We start from the raw sequence: 19781 nt of genomic DNA on the forward strand, positions 1-19781 counted from the left end.
AGCCTTTCCTAAAGTCAATTCTAATATTTCATTGCTGTAATTTTTACCCCTTATTTCTTGTCCTTTTCATCATGGATACAAAAAGCAGGTTGTTCCTTTTCACTTTGTAACTGCCTTTTATATTTGAAAACTGTTTCAGTTTTCTTTATGTTAAAAAAGAAGCAATGCTTTCAATCTTACTTTTATTTTCTAGACCTCTGGTTCTCCTCATTGCTCTCCTTGGGACTATTTCAAATAGACCCACTCCTTTCTTGAAGTTCAATTTGCTGAGCTGAACAAGTTTTCTAGCAGACTACAGCACCATCTCCTCCCATATTTCACATATATTCCAGGATGCTTCATTCAATTCATTCACCAAATGATGTTCTCCGTGTATCTTTCTGGTTTCCCCTCCCGCCCTTCTTTTTAGGAGAAACTTTTTCTCTCAGAGGGTGGTCAGGCACTGGAATGGCCTGCCCAGGGAGGTGGTGGAGTCGCCGTCCCTGGCAGTGTTCAAGAGGCGCCTGGATGAGGAGCTACGAGAGATGGTTTAGTAGCTTGTGGCACTGATAGGAATGGGAGGGTGGTTGGACTAGATGATCTTGCAGGTCGTTTCCAACCTTGTGATTCTGTGATTCTGTGATTTTTCCCTCTGTAGTCTCTTCATTATTGCATATTTATGAGTATTGGTAGAATACTGACATCCTCAGACTCCTACCTGTACCCAGAGAGATGTCCCAAATACAGCTTGCTTTATGGGGATAGCATGAAGTACATCTGTGTCTATGGCCTTCAGCACAAATGAGGAGAACCATATCTGTCTGTCTTGACTTTTCTGTCTTGCAGTTTTTATTCTTCTTTGTTACTAGGCCAAATGTGCAAGAAGCAGGAAGGAAGGTAAGATTTATGAGTCTGAATCCACAATGAAATTCTTTACGTGCTTTGCAATGACATCAATATGTATAAAATGTCAGTTCCTTTTACACCTAAATATTAACAAGTATCCGTTTCTAAGAACAGACTGAGAAATCTATGTCTAATTTCTAAGAGCATTTCAATTAGTGCTTAGCAGTGTAAAGATAAAATCTCTCATTTTCTTCACTTAGAGCTTTTGCACGATGAGCAATTCTGCAAAACCAGTTGTATCACCTCAAATTTGTCATCATGCTCTGAAAAATACACTATTGAAAACATTTGGGTATAGGTGGTTTTCTCACCGCTGCTTGGAAAGTGGAAGGGTAATATTTTAGGAAATCTGGAAACTATACATTATTTCCTGTTATCCCCATTTTCACTTACTCCAGTGTTTGCAAATGATATCTATGCTGCAACCAGTTCTATTTAATCTTACTGCTGCCTATGCTGTCCTTTTTCAGTAGCTGAGGAAACAAGTTCAGTCTCTCAAGCTAATATACAGTCTTTCAACAGCATTTCTTTTGCAACTTCTTTCTTTGTACAGTATCATGCCTTTTCTTCGCAAATGAATATATATCATTTCTCATGTTCTTGTCATCTTTGTCTTAAGATGCAATTATAGGGTCTGTTATTCCCTTTGAAATCAAGATTTTCTTCAACAATAGTCCAAATGAATTAGCAGATGAGATGCCCCAGTCTGGAGGTTGAGAAATCCACATGTGATAAATTATCTCCTTATTGCTACCACTTCAAAGGAAGGAATCCAAGAAGTAGGGCATTTCACTACACAGGGCTCTTTTGTAGCTCAGATGCTGCAGTGCAACACCAAGAATCAGTAAGGCTGTGGAGCAATATTTGTAGCTAACTGAAGAAGGAGCAGGCTCAGCATATGCAAAATCATATTGTACAGCTCAAGACAGATACTAGACCTTCAATAAAGAACTGCAAAGTAATTCCTTTTTTTCCTTCCCCCCCCCCCCCTTTCTTTTATTACATATTTGGAATATCTCTCTTTTGTGTACTTGGATCATAAGGCAAAAATTTGTAGATCTTATTCCAAAAATGTGTACATAGTAATATTTGGTCTTTATCTTGATGTATACCCAAGTGAAAGATAAGGCAGAAAGATGGACTGCCTTAATCTGTTTAAGCTTTCTCTGAGATATTGTGTGAGTTATTTGGGCAGATGTTAACTCTACTATAACTGAGAAGACTCAGATGTCCTGAATTCTTAAGAGATGCAGAGGCTTAATTTAAGTCTCAAAGGAAAGTCGTGACCTGAAGTATTGGGTCTTCTTTTGTTGGTATCCAGAAACTGGATTAGTTTAAGGAAATGTTATTTTTCAACCTAAGTCTCTTTTGAATGATTATTTTTACTGCGTTCTCACTAGAGCAGTTGAAAGAATCCCACCCACCTTGTATCCCCTTTTTTTTTTTTTGCTCTTTATATCCTTCTACAGAGAATGCTTCTCTTTATCTTCCTAGAATTCTTCTGAAACTCAGAAGAGACTCTCTTCTTTTTTGCAGTTTTCGACAAAAGTCAAAATTATTCAGATGGATTTATTGTTTAAGCATTCTACTCCTCATATTCCTATTTTTAGCAGGATAAACTCGTGTTCTTTGTTAAACGTTTCCAGATGAGCTGCAAGATTGCATTACTTCAGCCAACATAGCACAAATTGCATTTCAGTCTCTTTTGTTTGGTTTCACTTATTTATTATCAGTGCTGGATGCATTGTTTCTCATGCCAGGCAAATAAACTTCAGTGCAGTGAATGGTGACTGTGAATCTATAAATACTTGAATGCAGTTGTTATCCCAGTGAACCATCAAATATGGTTAGACCAGGTATGCACAGTCTACTTAGATAATAAGTACACTTTAAACAGGTACAGCAGCTTTAGTTCCTCATTTCTGAAGTTTTGATCCACTGCACACATAGTCTGTCCCAAATGCAAAGAAAGCCATTATTAGTTGGTGTGTTTACCTTCTGCTTGCTAGTTGAGGCAGATTAGAAACACATAATTCTGCTGTACCAGTTGATGAGCTGTAATTTATGAAGCTGCAACAGCTTTTACGATGCAGATGTCTTTAAGGAAGTCTTAGAAAGGCTCTAGGCTGAATGTCTCACACTTACAATTCTGAGAAGTGATGCAGGCAGTTCATGACGGGAGGGTTGTGGCAGAAAAAAAGCAGTAATACACAGGATACAGGAGGTAAACAACCTGGATGACCCTTCACAGTTACCTTCCTAGCTAGCTGAACTTAAGCAGTCTGCAGGTTTTTGACCTTTTCTCCATGATGGTTTGTGACTGCCATCTTCTAGGCTGTCCAGCCTGCACTATAACACATGTCCTGCTTAATAGCACCAGCTTCAAGAGGAACTGAAGACTGGCTACTCGCCAAGCCCAGCACATCATTTTTTCCTCACTTTTGTTGTTCACTCTCTATCTGCATCTTCACTTGATTGCAGAGAGACACTTTTCATCATTGTGAAAAGCCATCTGATTAGAGCTCTCATTAACCCATGAGTGAAGCTTCCTATCATAAGTTCAGCTGGAGAAGTTCCTTGAATGCTTCAGAATTGTAAAGTTGCCATTTTTAAGAAACCTCAAAACCAGATTGCCAATTTGTTTCAGCTCAGCTTAAAACAAACTCTTTTTTCTCAATAGATTTAAAGGAAACCAGATTTACTGTATATCTTATTTTCTCTTTATCCTTCAGAATGCCTCAGATGTCATGGAATTCTTCCACTGCTGACAATCAGAGATCATGTCTATCTATACTGCCCAATCTCTGACCATTCTTTTATACAACCCAATTCATAAAGCAAAGACAGATCGAACCATTAAATTATTCCTCTCTTAAAGCATGTTCAGAACAACTCCCTGTGGAAAAAGAAAAAAAAAAAGCTTTTGTTGTTCTTCTAGATGTATTTTGAGAATAGAAATTGTTTTTTGAGATTGGGAGAGTAAAGCTCACTTTTCAAACAATCATTCTTTTTTCTCTTTTCTACCTCCCTTCCAGGGAGAGCTTATGAAGTGGATTTGTATGACTGTACTGGACGTTGTCTTTTTGATACTCTTAGGCATCTTGGCCCTCTCTGATACAGGTATCAGATGTAGCACAAAAGCAAACTGCTCTTTTTAGACAGGCATCATCAGCTTTTTTTAGAAAGCCATCTGATAAATATGGACAAATTCATAGGTATTGTTTTTTTTGCTGTGCTTGCTGGTAAGTTGTCCTGGAAAATGTGTCCAGAAGGAACTTGAAAACCATGTCCTAGAAAGCGACAGTCCTCTGTATCAGTCATGGCCTGAGCTGCAGAATTTCCATCAGTATCTTGAATTATCCCTAAAAGCCTCAAGGTAGTTCAGAGATTCAAGGTAAAATGAAACTATGAGAAAGGAAGTGTTCACAGATGATAAGTAATACTGCTGGCTGACAGCTTCCTCACTGAAAGTCTTTTCTGGCTTGCAGCAGATGACTTTCTAAGAATGAAGCTCTTTAAGCTCATATATGTAGAAGTATGGAATTGAGTTTTATTCCATAGGCTTTTTACTTGTCTTTCTTTTTAGTGGTATTTTGCAAGCTGGAGTCACAAACATGCAACAAAGCCTGAGTAAAGCGCTGGTGGCAAGTCTGACTTGAATCAACACGAGTCTCTTCTCCTTTATCTGCCAGTTTTAACATTATGCAAGGACGTATTTCATCCTGGAAAACTGCAGTGAAGCATCTGTTGATTTCATTAAAATACAAAGATTCATAGGTTATGAGGGCAGAAAGAGCCATTATGATTAATCTAGACTGATCTGCTATATAATTAATTTCTGTCTCACTATGTTTTTTAGAAAAAACAAGTTCCTGTTTTAATTTGCCAGTAGCTGAGAATACACCATAACCTGTAGTAATTTATTTCAACAGCAAATTACCCTCATGTAAAAATAAGTCATAATATTTTAAAATGTGAATTTCTCAAACTTCAGTTTCTAGCCCCCAGATCCTAGTATTCCTTTGTCATGTGGATTTAAGAGCCCTCTATTGTCAAATTCCATTTTTTGCATAGGTACTTGTAGTTTGTGATCAGATCACCCTGTAACTTCTACCTATTAAAAGGACTGAATTTGAATATAATTTGCTATGGGACATGCATTCCAGTTCTTTAATTATGTTCTCTTTTTTCATTCTTGAACTTCTGGTGTGACAAACTGCAGATATCCGAAGCTGCCTTAGTTTTTCATTGCCCAAGCCAAAGATACTGCTGTCTCTTTATTCCTGCTCAGAATTCACCTGGTGAATTCACATTCAAGGATTATTTTTAGTCTTTTGTTTATGGTGCTGAGAGTTCTGACTATAATGAGTTGTACTTGACTATATGTTAGGATTTTGATGTCCAAATGTGGCTGTAAGCAGTGTCTAAAGGCAGTCAAATAATCACAGTTGCACTTCTTCCTTAACCACAGGTATTCTTAACATTTCTCAGGGTAGACTGGGTTTTGGTTGTGTTTGCTGTTTTGTTTTTATTTAAAGAAAATGTTGAAGAACAACAAATACTTGAGTAACAGAGATTCAGATCTGGGTGAATCTGTTTCTTTGACAATAATGGACTCAGAATGCTTGTATACATTCAATACCCTTTCACCTTTCTTCTTTATGTCTTGCTTTGAAGTTGCTTTGTCAGTCTTTTTTCCAGACTTGCTCTCAGATCTACCATTACTAGTGACCAATTCCATGTAGTTTTCTCTAGTTCTTTAAAAGTCTTCTTTGTTGAGGATTTTCTGCTGTGGCCTTGGTGTAATCTATGAAATGCATGGCAGTCTGCTGTAAACCCCAGACAAACTTGGAAGTGGACTCTCTGCCTTTCCCCAAAACAGAAAGAAGTTACTATTCAAGTATCAAATACATGAAAAAGGAAGCATAACCTGTGTGTTTGGATGTCAGGGGGAAATTCTTTACAGAGAGAGTGGTGAGGTGCTGGAGCAGCTGCCCAGAGAGGTTGTGGATGCCCCATCCCTAGAGGTGTTCAAGGCCAGATTGGATGGGGCCCTGGGCAGCCTGGTCTAGCATTAAATGGGGTGGTTGGTGGCCCTGCATGTGGCAGGGGGGTTGGAGATTCATGATCCTTGAGGACCCTTCCAACCCTGGCCATTCTATGATTCTGTGTGTTGCTCAGCTTGGGAGCTGGAAGCTGCTTATGTGTATGTAAGCGTATTCCTTTTACCAACAACCTGCAGAAGTCCCTAAGAACAGATCATTGAGTCATAGCTTTGCACAGGACGTAGCTCAGCACCATATATCATCTGTAGGCCCTGTGCCACTTCTCCTTTCACATAGAGAAGATTCAAATCCAGGTACTCGTGCTATTTTTTAGTCAAATGTCCAAGTGAAGAACTGTTAACACTGCTCTATGAGAGTAATTCTCCTATGATAAAATCATTAAAGTCACTATTCATTCTGGCCTGGCATTCTTTTGCCCCCCCTAAGCAGCTCCGTAACGGGTGAAACCTTGAATGCAGCTGCACCGGAGTCACACCAGTCCTGTAAGTGCTGTGAGAAGGACTGTCTCCATTACCAATTATTCACTTTTCCAGACCATCCTTGCAGTGAGGCAAAGGGTAGACTGTACACATTCATTAAGAATACAGGAAAAGCCCTGCTAGAACTGAAGAACCATCAGCCCATTCATTCCGTATTCTGCCTCCAATAGAAGCAGTTGTAAGTGCTACTAAGAGTGAGCACATGAGCTGCCCTGGTTTTATCAGTATTCCATATCATGACATCATGTGGCAGGCTGTTGCATGCTTTTACCATTTGTACTAAATTCATTCTTTCTCCTTATCTTAACTGAGCCATTTTTGTTTTTCTTCTCCCTGAAAAGGGGATGGGTGGATGAAGGGCCAGGGAGGCCCTTCTCCTTCTTCTCTCCCTCTGCTACATGTGAAACTGTGACATGAGCATAGTTATCAGCATTACATTTTTCTTACATTCCCACAGCATACAGTCATCTGATGACGAGTAGTTAGAAGGTCTTTCCCTCTCTTTTCCTTTACAACAGTTTGTAAAACTTCCTTCCATGCTTTCTCTTGTTTCTTTTTCTGAATCTGCTGCTGCTCTCTATTTCCATGACTTCTTGTAGGAGTAGCATGTTCCAAAAGTTCTCATTGTAAATAAGTAAAAATCTACTTTAACTTGCATTTCTGAGAATACTTCTAGTTGTGTTATTGCTGTAGAGCTGTTCTATGTTCACTTTCTCCACTATTTTCTATAAGTTTTGATTACATTCCTTCTCAGTCTGAATGGGAGAGCTGTGGCATTTTATTTTTTTTTCTGGCCTGTCCTCATAGACAGCTCTTCCATGCTTTTAATTGCTCCATTCATTTTCCTTTGTACCCTCACTTCCACCATTTCCTCGAGATGCAGAGACCAGCCTGTGTGCACTGCCCTGAGCTAGTGTTTGTGGAAAGCACCAGACGTGGCCCCAACAAAAAGTATGTGCAGAAGCCCTTGCCAGTCCAGGTAGAAACCCAGAGCTACAGGGAGTAGTACACCTAACATGATTCACAAGTCTTTTCTAGATGCTGGTGTAGCCGTTGCTTGTCTCTGCTGTCTGGCTCGTGGTACTTGTTTGTCTGCCAGAGGGAGAGAAGTGCTGCAATGCACCTCCCTACTGAGCTGCTGGAAGGAGGTGTGTGGTCTGTCTAGCCAGTGTATTTGACCTGGTTAATCCATGGAATGAAACTACTACAGTTCCACAAATTGAAAATATATTTTATTCGTGTTGTGGATTATAACAGACTTGATGTTTTCAAAGTCTCTGGAAGGGCAGAGTGCTCTCATAGGAAACTGGAGCAAAATAACTAGAGCTATTGCAGGTCAATACTGTCCTCTGCTGGGAGGAACTACAATATTGTGACATGACTCCGCATGGGAACTAACATTTGGATTCTCCTTTCACTCTGATGTAGGACATTTTGCCTTTGGAACAGGGAGAACAGATGCTGTGCTGGCTGCACTGGCGAAATTCTCTGTTAGTGCTTAGCAAAATACAGAAGTTCTTCACTTGCTACAACTTTGTTGAATTGTGATTTCATTTCTTTTTTATCCTAAGGTCATCTTTAGAATCTTGTTCCCATCCTCTCTATCACATGCCTTTTAATATTTTTTGCTGATTTTTTTATCTGCCTTTCCTGTACTGTGATATTCCATAGCTTATTTCTGTTAGTTGCTAGTAGGATTATATATGTCTGATTCCAGAAAATTTCTTTTCTGATTTACTTATCCTCAATCTACTGCTGGGTTTACAGCCTAGAGTACATCAGTGAAGAATTATCTGTTTGGTCAGAAACTCCCCTTGGGCCTTCAGACTGAGTATTACAGATGCACGTCCAAATGTTACATCTGTATGTTTTTAAGCCTGTCCATACAATACCTCATGATATTTTTAGAATTAAAAATACACATCTCTTTTCCCTTCTCTTTTCTTAGTAAATTGCTGACAACTCATTCTGTTAGCATTTTGAAAGCAGAAGAAATCAAATCTGTGTTTATGTGTGTGATGCCGTACATAATAGGTAGAAAGTACTTTATACCTCCTTATAATAGCTCCTTACAAGAAATCAGAGTTTTCCGTAGTGATGCAGAACTGCTATTTGCAGAAATGCTTCTGCTTGCTATTATATGCTCGTCCAGCTTCAGGAAGCATATATATATATATATATAATATTTCAGAGTCCCTGACTCTGAAAGGATGGCATGGAGCAGAGGGACGTGCTCTTTCACATGTAGTTTAATTCTGTACCTGCGAGAAAGAGAAAGTTGGGACTTTCACCTGAGCTAGGCATGCTCAGTAGTATTTGGCTATTTGGGACTCTCCTCTCACATATTTTCCATTCATGTAGCGCTATGCAGAGTCCAGAGCTCTGGTCATCACCCCAGACTGTGTTTTAGTCCAAGCACTCCGTACATAGAGTTTTTTGTGTGTTATTCATTTATACCTATTGTAGGTTTGTGCCTGTTGTGTTTTAAGATTGCTTAGTAAGATAAATTTCTCTCTCCCTCTCTCCTTCCCTCTTTCTCTCTCTCTCTCTCTCTCTCTCTCGAGGAACCACAGGACAATCACCAGTAGTTCACAGGAACTTGGTTACTTTTTTTTTTACATCTCTCTTCTAATGGTAAAGTAGGTTTATAAGAATAATAAAAAAATGACAGTGGTGGCAGAAAGTTCCCTGCTGTGGTTAGCAGAGATGGACATAGAGGTTAAACTTTGTTATGTATTTTGTATGGACTTTATGCAAATACAACAGCATGATGCCAGACATACACTGCATTTTATATACAAAAGCTTTTACAGCTGAATGAGCCTGTGATCGAGTTAATTGTTCTCTCCGTCCTTCAGCAAGTGTTCTTCTCCTCTGCCAGATTATCTGATCTATAGTCATCACAGAATACCCATTGCTGTCATTCCTGTACACCTTCCTGGTTCTGTTCTCTGCTTCTGTCATCATGTCACATTCTTGCGTGGTCTCCCTTCAGCTCCCCCCTGCCTTTTGGGAGAAGTTTATCTCCCACGGATGAAGGTAATTGGAGTATTTGTACAGTATGCAGGATTGATGTATGATGTTTTTCTTTGTGTCTGGCAGGTTGTTTATAAGAATAATGACATTCGTCTGGAGCTGTCTCGCTTGGCACGGATTGGTGATACTAAGATGAAAATCTATGGAGAAGTGAAATTTGTATGTGAGAATGTGGCCACACTGGACCCCATCAGCTTTGAGACACCTGAGGCATATATTAGTTTGCCCAAATGGAACACCAAAAGGATGGGCTCCATATCATTTGATTTCCGAACCACCGAACCCAATGGGCTAATACTTTTCACCCATGGCAAGCCTCAGGAGAGGAAAGATGCCAGGAGCCAGAAAAACACGAAGGTAGACTTCTTTGCAGTTGAACTTCTAGATGGGAACCTCTACTTGTTGCTGGACATGGGATCTGGGACCATTAAAGTCAAAGCCACACAGAAGAAAGCCAATGATGGAGAATGGTATCATGTGGATATTCAGCGAGATGGAAGATCAGGTAAAGTGGTACTTTTTCTATAGTAGATTCATCTTTCAGTTCTAGACCTACTAGTTATGAATCACCTTCTTATAAAAACCTAGTCTTACTCTGATGACATTTGTCCAGCAAAACAAAGATGTGAATGGACAGATTTTCGTTAGATGTCTAATGTGAACTTCAGATAGAGCGTCACAGAGGGAGGCTATTAACCTTTATTCTAAATCTTCTGATACTCTGGACCTATCTTTACAATTTTGTGTGTAATTGTAATGGTGACTTCTTTGTAGGCTGTGGCAAGGTTTAAGAACCTTCTGAATTGTTATTATTTCATCCTTGTTTTGAGAAATTCTCAGTGATTTATTTTGGCTTTCTTTTAAAAAGCAACTGAAACCAAATGAGAACTTCCTGTTGTGATCTGTGTCTTCCACTGAATCTTGTGTCCTTAAAAAACAGAGGGTTTAGATTTTGTCACGAGGAAAATAGAATTAATGTGCACAATCATTGAAAAAATCATGATGACAAATTAACATTTTCATACTGTTCTGTTTCACTTAGCATCTTGGAGTTTTCAGTTAGGTTTCTTTATCGCTTGCAGCCTGTATGCCAAGTCTGTAGAAATCCTAGTCAAAATATCTAGATCAGCATTCAGTGGATTTTTTTTTTTTTTTATTTTTTCCCTCATAGCTTCTTATTTTCAAAAATGTCTTTTAGTTTATTTTAATTAATATATTTACCATGAAGTTACAAAGAGGAATTCTGTTTGTTTCTAATGCTGTGTAAATGTTAGCATGCTAACAGTGATTATGTAAGGAAACAAATAATGTAACTTCATCTTAAGAATATGTGAACAATTGTGTAAGAATTCCTTCTGGACTGGTGAGATTTTTCAAAAGAATTTTCAAAAGAGCTGAATTTCAGCCACTTCATAGCCTAGCTGTTTGAACAGGTCTTTGCCTGAAGCCACTTTTTTCCTTTGATGATGTAAGGAGTTTTTCTGTATTTCACATCATCAGACTGCACTGGGACTTAATATATGTGGTTATATATTGCTATCTCCTAAAGACATCGATAGGAACATTTTATAAAAGAAGCCTTAAATAAATAAAGAAGTTGAGCTTTGATTTCTTTAGAATAGCTAAAATTTAATTAACTTCCAAGAATAAACTCAATTACTAGCATTCAGTACTGCCTTCAGTTTTCTTTACTCGCTTGGGGACTGTCTGGTCCCTGGAAAGGCAGCTGCAGGAGGAAGAGAAATGACACTAAACTCTGCTAAAAAATTTTGTAAAATCCCACAAGAGGGACCCATGTTCATTTGTCTACAAGGCTGTGATAGATGGCATTGCTACTTTGTAGGTGAGATCATGGGACTAGCTTGTTTGTTGTCTGACAGAAAGGTTTGTGATGGCCTGGACACTGATCGGAGATAACGGATTCTGAATTGAAAGCGCTTTGCTCACCAAAATGAACATATTTGCGCATTCTTTCCTCTCTCTCTCTCTCTCTTTTTTGTTTTTAATTGCTTTTTCTGCTAACAGCTAGTTCTGGGATAATGATCCTTAGTGACTGATTTTGTGTCTTCCAGATATCCAGTTTACCGACACTGACTTTTCCATGGCATACCTCTAGGAAGCGTCAACCACGCTTATTTTGTGGTGTTCTGGTAGATGTAAGAAGGGTGTTCATGATCCCTTTTTGTTAGTCCTTGGCGTTTCTCCCTGTGTGCAGAACAGAGAATTGCTACACCTTAGAGATTTTTAATTTTTTTTGTTTTTATTTTTAAATGCATATATCTATTTTGTAGAAACTGAACTGAAATAATGAACTTAACATTCAAGTGAAATAGCTGTTTGGGTTTAATGAACTAGTCCTCTAAATGTTGGGATTCTTATTTCGAAGGCAGCCAGCCCTTTAATATATGTCATCTCCTTTACCTCTTTCCGTTTCAGAAAAGTCCAAAACTTCAGGCTCTGCTGGGCTTAGTAAAATAGCCTAAAATCCAGATATTCACTGCTGAACAGTACTAAAGCAGGAGTGCAAATGCTGGGAAAGCACAGCACTCTTATTCAAATAACCTCTGGCATCTCTGTCCCCTTAGGCTATGTGTACACTTTAGTCTGTGCTACCAGCCAGAGGAACAAAAGCTGTTTTTCTCTGTACTCTGACAGAAGCTGTCAGCATGGACACAGACGCTGTCCTGTAACCTTTCAGTCTCTGGGGAATGCTCCTACAGAGTGTCTACAAAATCTGTCACAGTTTCCAGTAGGGGAACACTGAGCATATTACATGAGACATTTTTGTTTGGTCATTGGCTACTTTAAAACAAATGGTATTCCATCCACTAAGACACTAAAAACCTTACTCGAAGCTTCTCTCTACAGTTTCATCAGCACAATGCTTTACATACCAGCTCAGACCAGTAACTGGGGTGCTAGTTTGTTTGTTCTTTAGCCCTGCATGAAATCTCTAATGGCCTTGAAAGGAAGTACATAGATGCTTTTGATTTCCCAAGTTGGGGTTTCATTTACTTCAACTCAGTCACAAACGTGGGATTCGAGGGAAGGAAAACAAATGATGTTAGCCTATCTAGCTCCTCTTTCCTAGGATCAATTCAAATTTTTTCCACCTCAGTAGCTTAAACTGAAAAGACCTGTGCAGTGGAGCTAGTATCACTTCCTTACAGAAATAATTGCAAGGTACAAATCACTGGCAGAAAGATTAGGCTGATGCTTAGGTTATTTTCTTTTACAATCTTGTTCTTTTTCTCCAGGTTTTACAATTCTCCGGTATTCTTCAGTATTTCTTCTCTTTTAGATGGTTTCTTTACCTTTCTGGTATCTCCAAGCGTTGTTTGCTTTCTCTATAGTAGCAGCTGTCTAGAGATCAACTCTCCAGTGTTGTTCCAATCCTTTGGATAGCATGTGCTCTGTATGCTGCTTTTGAGGAGTGGCAGTGGAGACATTGGAAAGGTAGCTGTGATCCTGTGGCTCTGTGACAAACTTCCTTCACAATTATAGGTGTATTGGCACATCTTCTCTTTTCTTACAGTGTAAAAGAGAAAATGTCCGCACTGCTGCAGCTAGCTTTTACAAAATGATTCATCAAATAACTCTGGTTCTCTGTCAGCCTTTAATTTGTAATGCCTCTATTACTTCTGACACTCTGCTGCCTTTTACATTATTCCTGTTTCACACACATGAAATACCTTGTCTCTTTGTTGTATGTGCTGTTGTCCAAGACAACACCCATTAAATTTGAAAAAAAAGAAGCATTAATACATATCTGCACTTTCTCACAGAGACACAAAACTAGAGCTGACTCTATTAACTAAACTCTCCCACCTTATTCTAGGTGTGTATGATAAAAATGCAATGATGTAGAATTAATCTTTAAGCCTGGATAGTCCTCTCTGAGGACAGACTGCTTTAATGACAAGGCAATTGAATGTGATGATTTATTGCTAGCATGAGTGAATTGCTAATTTTTTGCTGAGTGTCTGGTGGGCAGATGTCCTTATCACAAAAGCTGCTGAATGCTCTTCATTGGGATGTGAGAGGCCTGTGTTGAGTTTCCTGCTTTTTTTTCAGATGTCTGACCTTAAAAAAGTCACTTTGCTTCTCTGCAACTATTTCAAGTGTTCTGATTGCGTTTCTATATTGTATGTTCTGATTATTTTATGGCCTCAGTCTAGGTATGCCAGCATCTTTGCTTGCAAAATACAGAAGCCATTACAGTTTTAATAGTAAGTGTTCTTCAGAGGCAACTTTATCTTCCTCTGCTTCAAATTTCCCATTTGTAAAATTGAAGTTAAAATGCTTAACTGTCTTTGTAAAACCATAGAATGATTTACTTTGGAACAAACTTCTGGAGATTTCTAGTCCAAACTGCTGAAATATGTATGTCCTTCAGGGTTATGCCCATTTGTGTTTTGAATGTCTTCATGGCTGATGATTCGAACACCTCTCTGAGGATCCTGTTTCCAGTGTTTGATGACCTTCAAGGTGCAAAATGTTTAATTCCATAGAGTTCAAATTTTGTAGAATCATAGAATCATTTGAGTTTAAAGGGACCTCTAAAGGTCATCTGGTCCACTTCCTCTGTGATGAAAAGGGAGATCTACAGCTAGATCAGAGCCCCATCCAGCCTGACCTTGACAATCTCCAGGGACAGGACATCCACCATACCTCTGGGCAACCTGTACCAGTGCTTCACTACTCTTATCATCAAATCTTTCTCCTTATATCCGGTATGAATCTCCCCTCTTTTAGTTTTTAGTTTGAAACCATTCCCCTTGTCCTATCACAATAAACACTGCTGAAGGGTCTGTCCCCTTCTTTCTCATAGGCTTCTTTTTAGACACTTGACAAACCACTCTCAGGACTTCCCAGAGTCATCTCTTTTCCAGGCTGGACAGCCCCAGATCTTTCAGCTAGTAGGGGAGGCGTTCCATCCCTTGAAAAATTTCTGTTGGTCTTCTCTGGACATTCTCCAACAGATCTGTGTCCCTGCTGTACTGAAGACTCCACATCTAGATACAGTACTCCAAGGGAAGATCTCACCAAGACACAGTTAGAGAGGCAGGATCACCTCCCTTGAACTGCTGACCACACTCAATGTAGCTCAGGATGCAGTTGATTTTCTGGGCAGTAAGGGTATTCTGATTCTTGCAAGTTCTACCTAAGTAAAGTAGGATGTGTTATGTCCAGGAAAAAGGAACTGGATTATAAGGACTCTGGAAAAAGAATGAGGGCCTTTCCTGACTGAATGAGTTTATCAAAAAGTGAGTGAAATGTCAGGATATGGAAATGAAAAGCTGAGTGCTTTGGAAATAGACTTCACCATAGTTGTCTTTGGAAAACCTGATTATTAGATCTCATCAAAAAATACTTGCTTGACTGGAAAGATGCAATGAAAAATGAGAAAACAAGAAATCAACATACTCTTCTTTCAATAAAAAATTGAAATTTTGTGAAATTAAGCTTAAGGACCTTATTTCAAAGTGATTTGAAATAAAAGGTTCAAACTTCAGTTTTCATCAAAGCAAATTACATTGACCTAATGAAGGTGCACCTGTTTTAAGCTGATGGGGGTGATAGCAGAATCACTGCTTCTGTCTTCTTAAACATATTCCATCGGAACTGGGAAGGATGGATAAACAGTATTTGTATTTGGCATTGTACAAGTGAGACTAAAGTTCAAGGTTTTATACAAAAATAAAAAAAAAAGTAAACATTATTTAGTTAATTAAGTATAAAATTTGTTTATGGGCTTTCTAAGTTTGGAGTACAAGCGTGAGGATTGCAACTTGTGATCAGTGTCTCTTGATGTTGCAAGTGTATGCTACTGGCTCAAGTACAAGTTGTTGCCTGACATATCCTCAGGTTCTTTTTGCTCCTTACTCAGTTGGGCTGTAGCCTGTAATTACGTGTGAAATTATTCTGCTCCAGGTACAAGATTTTCTATTTATTGTTGTACATCAAACATTTCTATCAGCCCTTTTCTCTGGCTTTTAAAGGTTTTCTAGCTAGTAGTTCTGTCCTTCCTCCAGTGCATTAGCCATGCTCCTCAATTTGATGTCATCGACTGCCTTGCTAAGAGTCTATTTTGTCCCATCATCCATTTCCAGCTTTGAAGGTACCAGTGAAATGTTTTCTCTAAGAGCTATGTCACGTGAATGAATACTCTTATAATTTTTCTTCTCTGTTTGTGATACCATAAAAATCCTGTATTTTCTCAGTAAGTCTTTGCTTTGCTGGATGAGTACTATTCAATAATACTCAGTTTTTACCTTACTGTTTAGATTCTGTATTGCTATTCTAGTGACCTTGTATCACAATGTGGCACACACTTATGGAAACTCTTATGCCCTGTGATTCAAGAGAAGAAGCTGTGTGGGAGTCATCATCTCTGTTAGGAGTGTATTCATGTAGGGGAGAATATTTAGTTTTTTGTACTGCATTACTGCAAGAAAATATCTAGATTGTAAGTGACTGAGGCTATAGGTGAAAACATTGATTGGTGTTTCCTTATCCTCCTCTTTTAGGTACTATATCAGTGAATAGCAGACGCACCCCATTCACCGCTAGTGGAGAGAGTGAGATCCTAGATCTGGAGGGTGACATGTACCTGGGTGGGCTGCCAGAGAACCGGGCAGGACTCATCCTTCCCACTGAGCTCTGGACAGCAATGCTGAATTATGGCTACGTTGGCTGTATCCGAGATTTGTTCATCGACGGGCGAAGCAAGAACATCCGGCAGCTGGCAGAGGCACAGAATGCAGCAGGAGTCAAGTCCTCCTGCTCCCGCCTGAGTACCAAGCAATGTGACAGCTACCCATGTAAGAACAATGCAGTCTGCAAGGATGGCTGGAACCGCTTCATTTGTGACTGCACTGGCACTGGCTATTGGGGGAGAACATGCGAGCGAGGTAAGTTGACCTCAGTTGTGCAGAGTTGAAGGTGTGAAGATGTTTTAGAACAAAATTGGGTATTTCCATGAGACTTTTGCCCATGTTGATCTTTCCAATGCAGAGTTCCAGTCCCAACACTAGGAAAGCTCTCATCTCTGTTTCCTTCCAGTTTTCTTCTCTTGCATTTCATGAACTTACCTTCATGTGCTACTTTACTCCCTAAATCTGAAGTCCATTTCTTTGGGCTCTGGGGTCACTTCTAATACAATTTGTCTTCTAAAACAGAAAATGCTGCCATGTGTGAGAAATCTCAGGCAAATTACTGGAAAACATATCAAGTGTAAAGTGGGATTGTTGTGATTTCTATTGCATGGCATAGATGACATATCCCAGTTCGTCATGGTTTTGTGATTTTTTTTTTTTTTTTTTTTTTTTTTTTTGGTTGGTATTCCACATCATAACATCATGTAAATCAGTTGGAACTGATGTAAAGAGTCAATGTTCTGGTTCTGTGGACCACTGTATCTGGGTGTTTTGTTCTTGGATGGGGAGGGGAGGGGCGACATTCCCACAGACACAGATTTAGGGATAACTCCATGACAAAGTTTTATCTAGTCTTCCTCTTTTTTACATGTGGGATTAGGACAGATCTAATGAAGGAGTGAGTGGATGAATCTCTGCCCCTTACTGTTACTCTTTGACTAGTGATTGAAAGACTTTGGATTGGAGAAATGAGACAAGTATTGCAGGTACAGGCAGGCTTACTTATATGTTCTAGGCCACATGGAAATGAATTCAGAAATGTAAGATATCTGAGCTATATGTTTCTGAAATAGCAAGCGATTCAATTAATTGCTGCTGTTCTTATTGTGCTGGTGATGCCCTTGAAATGAAGTAACTATGTGGTTTGTTGCCCTAATCAACAATAGCAGTTAATTGCCAGTGGTCCTTAAAACAGTTGAAGCATCAAGATTGCAATCCATGCTGAGGACATAGGTCAAAATGTACTATCATAAATTTCATGTATGTTGGCTATGCCAATGTCAGCTCAGCAGTACTCTCTTATAGGCTATAGATTAGATGATTCTGGAAAACATCAGAGGTTTTATCAACGGCAGTGTTGTGAGTTGTTTTGGCCAGTTGTTGTGTAACTATGCCCTACAGAGGCATAAAAAGAAGCACTACCATCTACATTATTTCCCCTCAAAACTGTAGTTTTGCTTGCTGTTGGTCTGTACTTGGTATCAGGAGGAACCAGCTCTGTGATTCAGGTCTTTCTGGACTCTGTCTCATGTCCATCTCATGAACTTGGCTATCAGAACAGAATCCAAAGGTAACCAATAATATAAAGAGCAGAATTCATCTTATGTACTTTAAATGTTTGTATTTTCGCTTTTTGTTCCTTTTGTGATCAGTGAAATCAGGAGGTTAAAGGCATGAAACCATCAAAATCTAGAAGTGAATCTCGAGTCTGGCTTGAGATCTATAACTTAGCCATGCTCTGGCCAGCATCAGTATGAGTAAGAAAATAAGAAAGATGTGCATGACTGCATAATTACCAATGTAGAATCTTGATGTCTTAAAAAATATGTGTTAAACATTATTTAAGGTTATAAAAAATAATGATGATACAATTCAGGACAATCTGTGATGTATGCCAGAAGCCCTAATCTTGAGAAACTAATTTTTATTGTAACTAGAAACCCTCTTCATGATTTAGGCCCAATGTCAAGCAAAACATGGTTTTCATATGTGAGGTTCCTTGACAATACAGGAAGCAGCTTGTGAGTATTTGGAGACTGTATACATGAAAAAAAGTTCTGCAATTGGAATGTTTTTGATTCTAGAGTGTTTATTGTGGTGTTACATAACAGCTTCATATTGCTGTGATCAAAGTACTTGACATGAGCAAATTATTTTGGTGCACAGTGATTTTGCCTCTGTGCAAAACAACACAGATGAACAGAAGAATTGCAGGCTAGCAAAGATAATTTTCATTCTCATGGTCTGACACCCAAGGATTACTGCAAGTCACAATTTCAGCTGGCCTGTGACATAAATACTGCTTGAATGTGAAAAGTTAATGTGAAGACTGGGAAGGGAATCACAGTGGGAAATGCTGCTGTGCCAAAATGGCACTTTGCACTGTGACTAGAGAGCTGACATAATACTACAGGAGCAAGGCTGGTGTGTAAGGGTAGGAGTGAAGGAGCACATTAGCTTCTTTAATAAAGCAAACTTACTGACATACTTTTCTAGTCTCTGCTGGTGTCTGGGAAGTGCTGCAGTCCTTTGATTCCCCCAGACCGAAGAAAGGAAAGCCCAAGATTTAGGTTAAGGTTAAGGGGCAGGGAATCCTAGAATAAAGGATCTCATGTGTCTGTTATTTATCAGGAGAATCATTTATTTTGAATAAGCAAAGCACACATTTAGAATTTAGTTAGGGTAAAAAAAACACAAAAAACATATGTAGCAACTCCAGAGAGAAAAGCAGATATTCATTTGTTGGTAATGGTAATCTGTATCTCCTGCTTTCGAGATATAGAGTTATGTCGATATTGCTATATTTCTTGCACATTTTTCATGTTGCTTTATGGAAGACTGTTATACATCTAAAAAGGACTGTGAAATGAAATTGTTTGTCTCCTAGTTAGAAAAGAGGTTCACGTACTTTGTGTTAAGAGAATGCAAATACTGTATTTACTGTATTTGCTGTATTTGACCATCAGTCAAGTTTCTGAAATGTCAGAGATCCCACAATAACTACTGGAAGGGAAGAGGGGTGTGGCTGTACTCAGGGGTGGAAAAGAAGGCACGGGATGTCTCTGCTGGTTTTGCAAGTGGCATTCATTTAATTCAACTGATATTCTGATCTCTTTCTTTACATGACTTTGGTAAGCACTATAACATCAAACGAAAAAAAACACTAAACATAGAGGCTTGGCGTCGAGGACTTGTGTTAAACACCTAAGCTCCTTGTGAAGCCAAGTGAGGGAGTTAGTGTCTTCTCAGGGGAAATCCAAAGCAATTATGTGATTTGCTTGCATCCTTTTGATGATTTGCCTATCTCCTTTCTTTGGTTATGTGGAGATTCTAGTCAGATAATTCAGTACTGCTGCGCTTTGTCAGGGCTGTGCTAGGGAGGAGCTGACAGTGCCAAACTGCCAAGACTACCAAATTGACAAAAGTGAGGATGTCTTGGGGTGGGCAGACATAAAGCAAAGAAGATAGAAAAGAGGAAGACAGAGAAGACACAGTGCCTCCTCTAAGTGATGCTGAGTCCCTTGTAGTCTACTGTAGGACAAACTTTGTGAGAAATGACAAAAAGAATTCTCAAGGGTAATGAATAGCATATTTCCTTCCATTGTTGGTGAAATATCTGCTCATACAGAACCCAACAGAAATTTGGATGGCTTGCT

General features: G+C 39.1%; 1 protein-coding gene across 8 annotated transcripts in view; it reads left to right on the forward strand.

Annotated features, from left to right (window-relative positions):
- The window catches only part of NRXN3 (neurexin 3), an 891513-nt gene that overhangs the window by 222411 nt on the left and 649321 nt on the right, over nt 1-19781 (forward strand). For all 8 annotated transcript variants that reach the window (XM_042869951.1, XM_042869967.1, XM_042869941.1 and 5 more), the window contains 2 exons: nt 9533-9971; nt 15997-16380. In XM_042869951.1, coding sequence (XP_042725885.1) covers nt 9533-9971; nt 15997-16380 — 823 coding nt within the window. The remainder of the gene's footprint in view (nt 1-9532; nt 9972-15996; nt 16381-19781) is intronic.

This window comes from Lagopus leucura, unplaced genomic scaffold, assembly GCF_019238085.1.
Source record: "Lagopus leucura isolate 7727_CA_CO unplaced genomic scaffold, USGS_WTPT01 Super-Scaffold_1, whole genome shotgun sequence".
In the NCBI taxonomy this organism is placed as follows: Eukaryota; Metazoa; Chordata; class Aves; order Galliformes; family Phasianidae; genus Lagopus; species Lagopus leucura.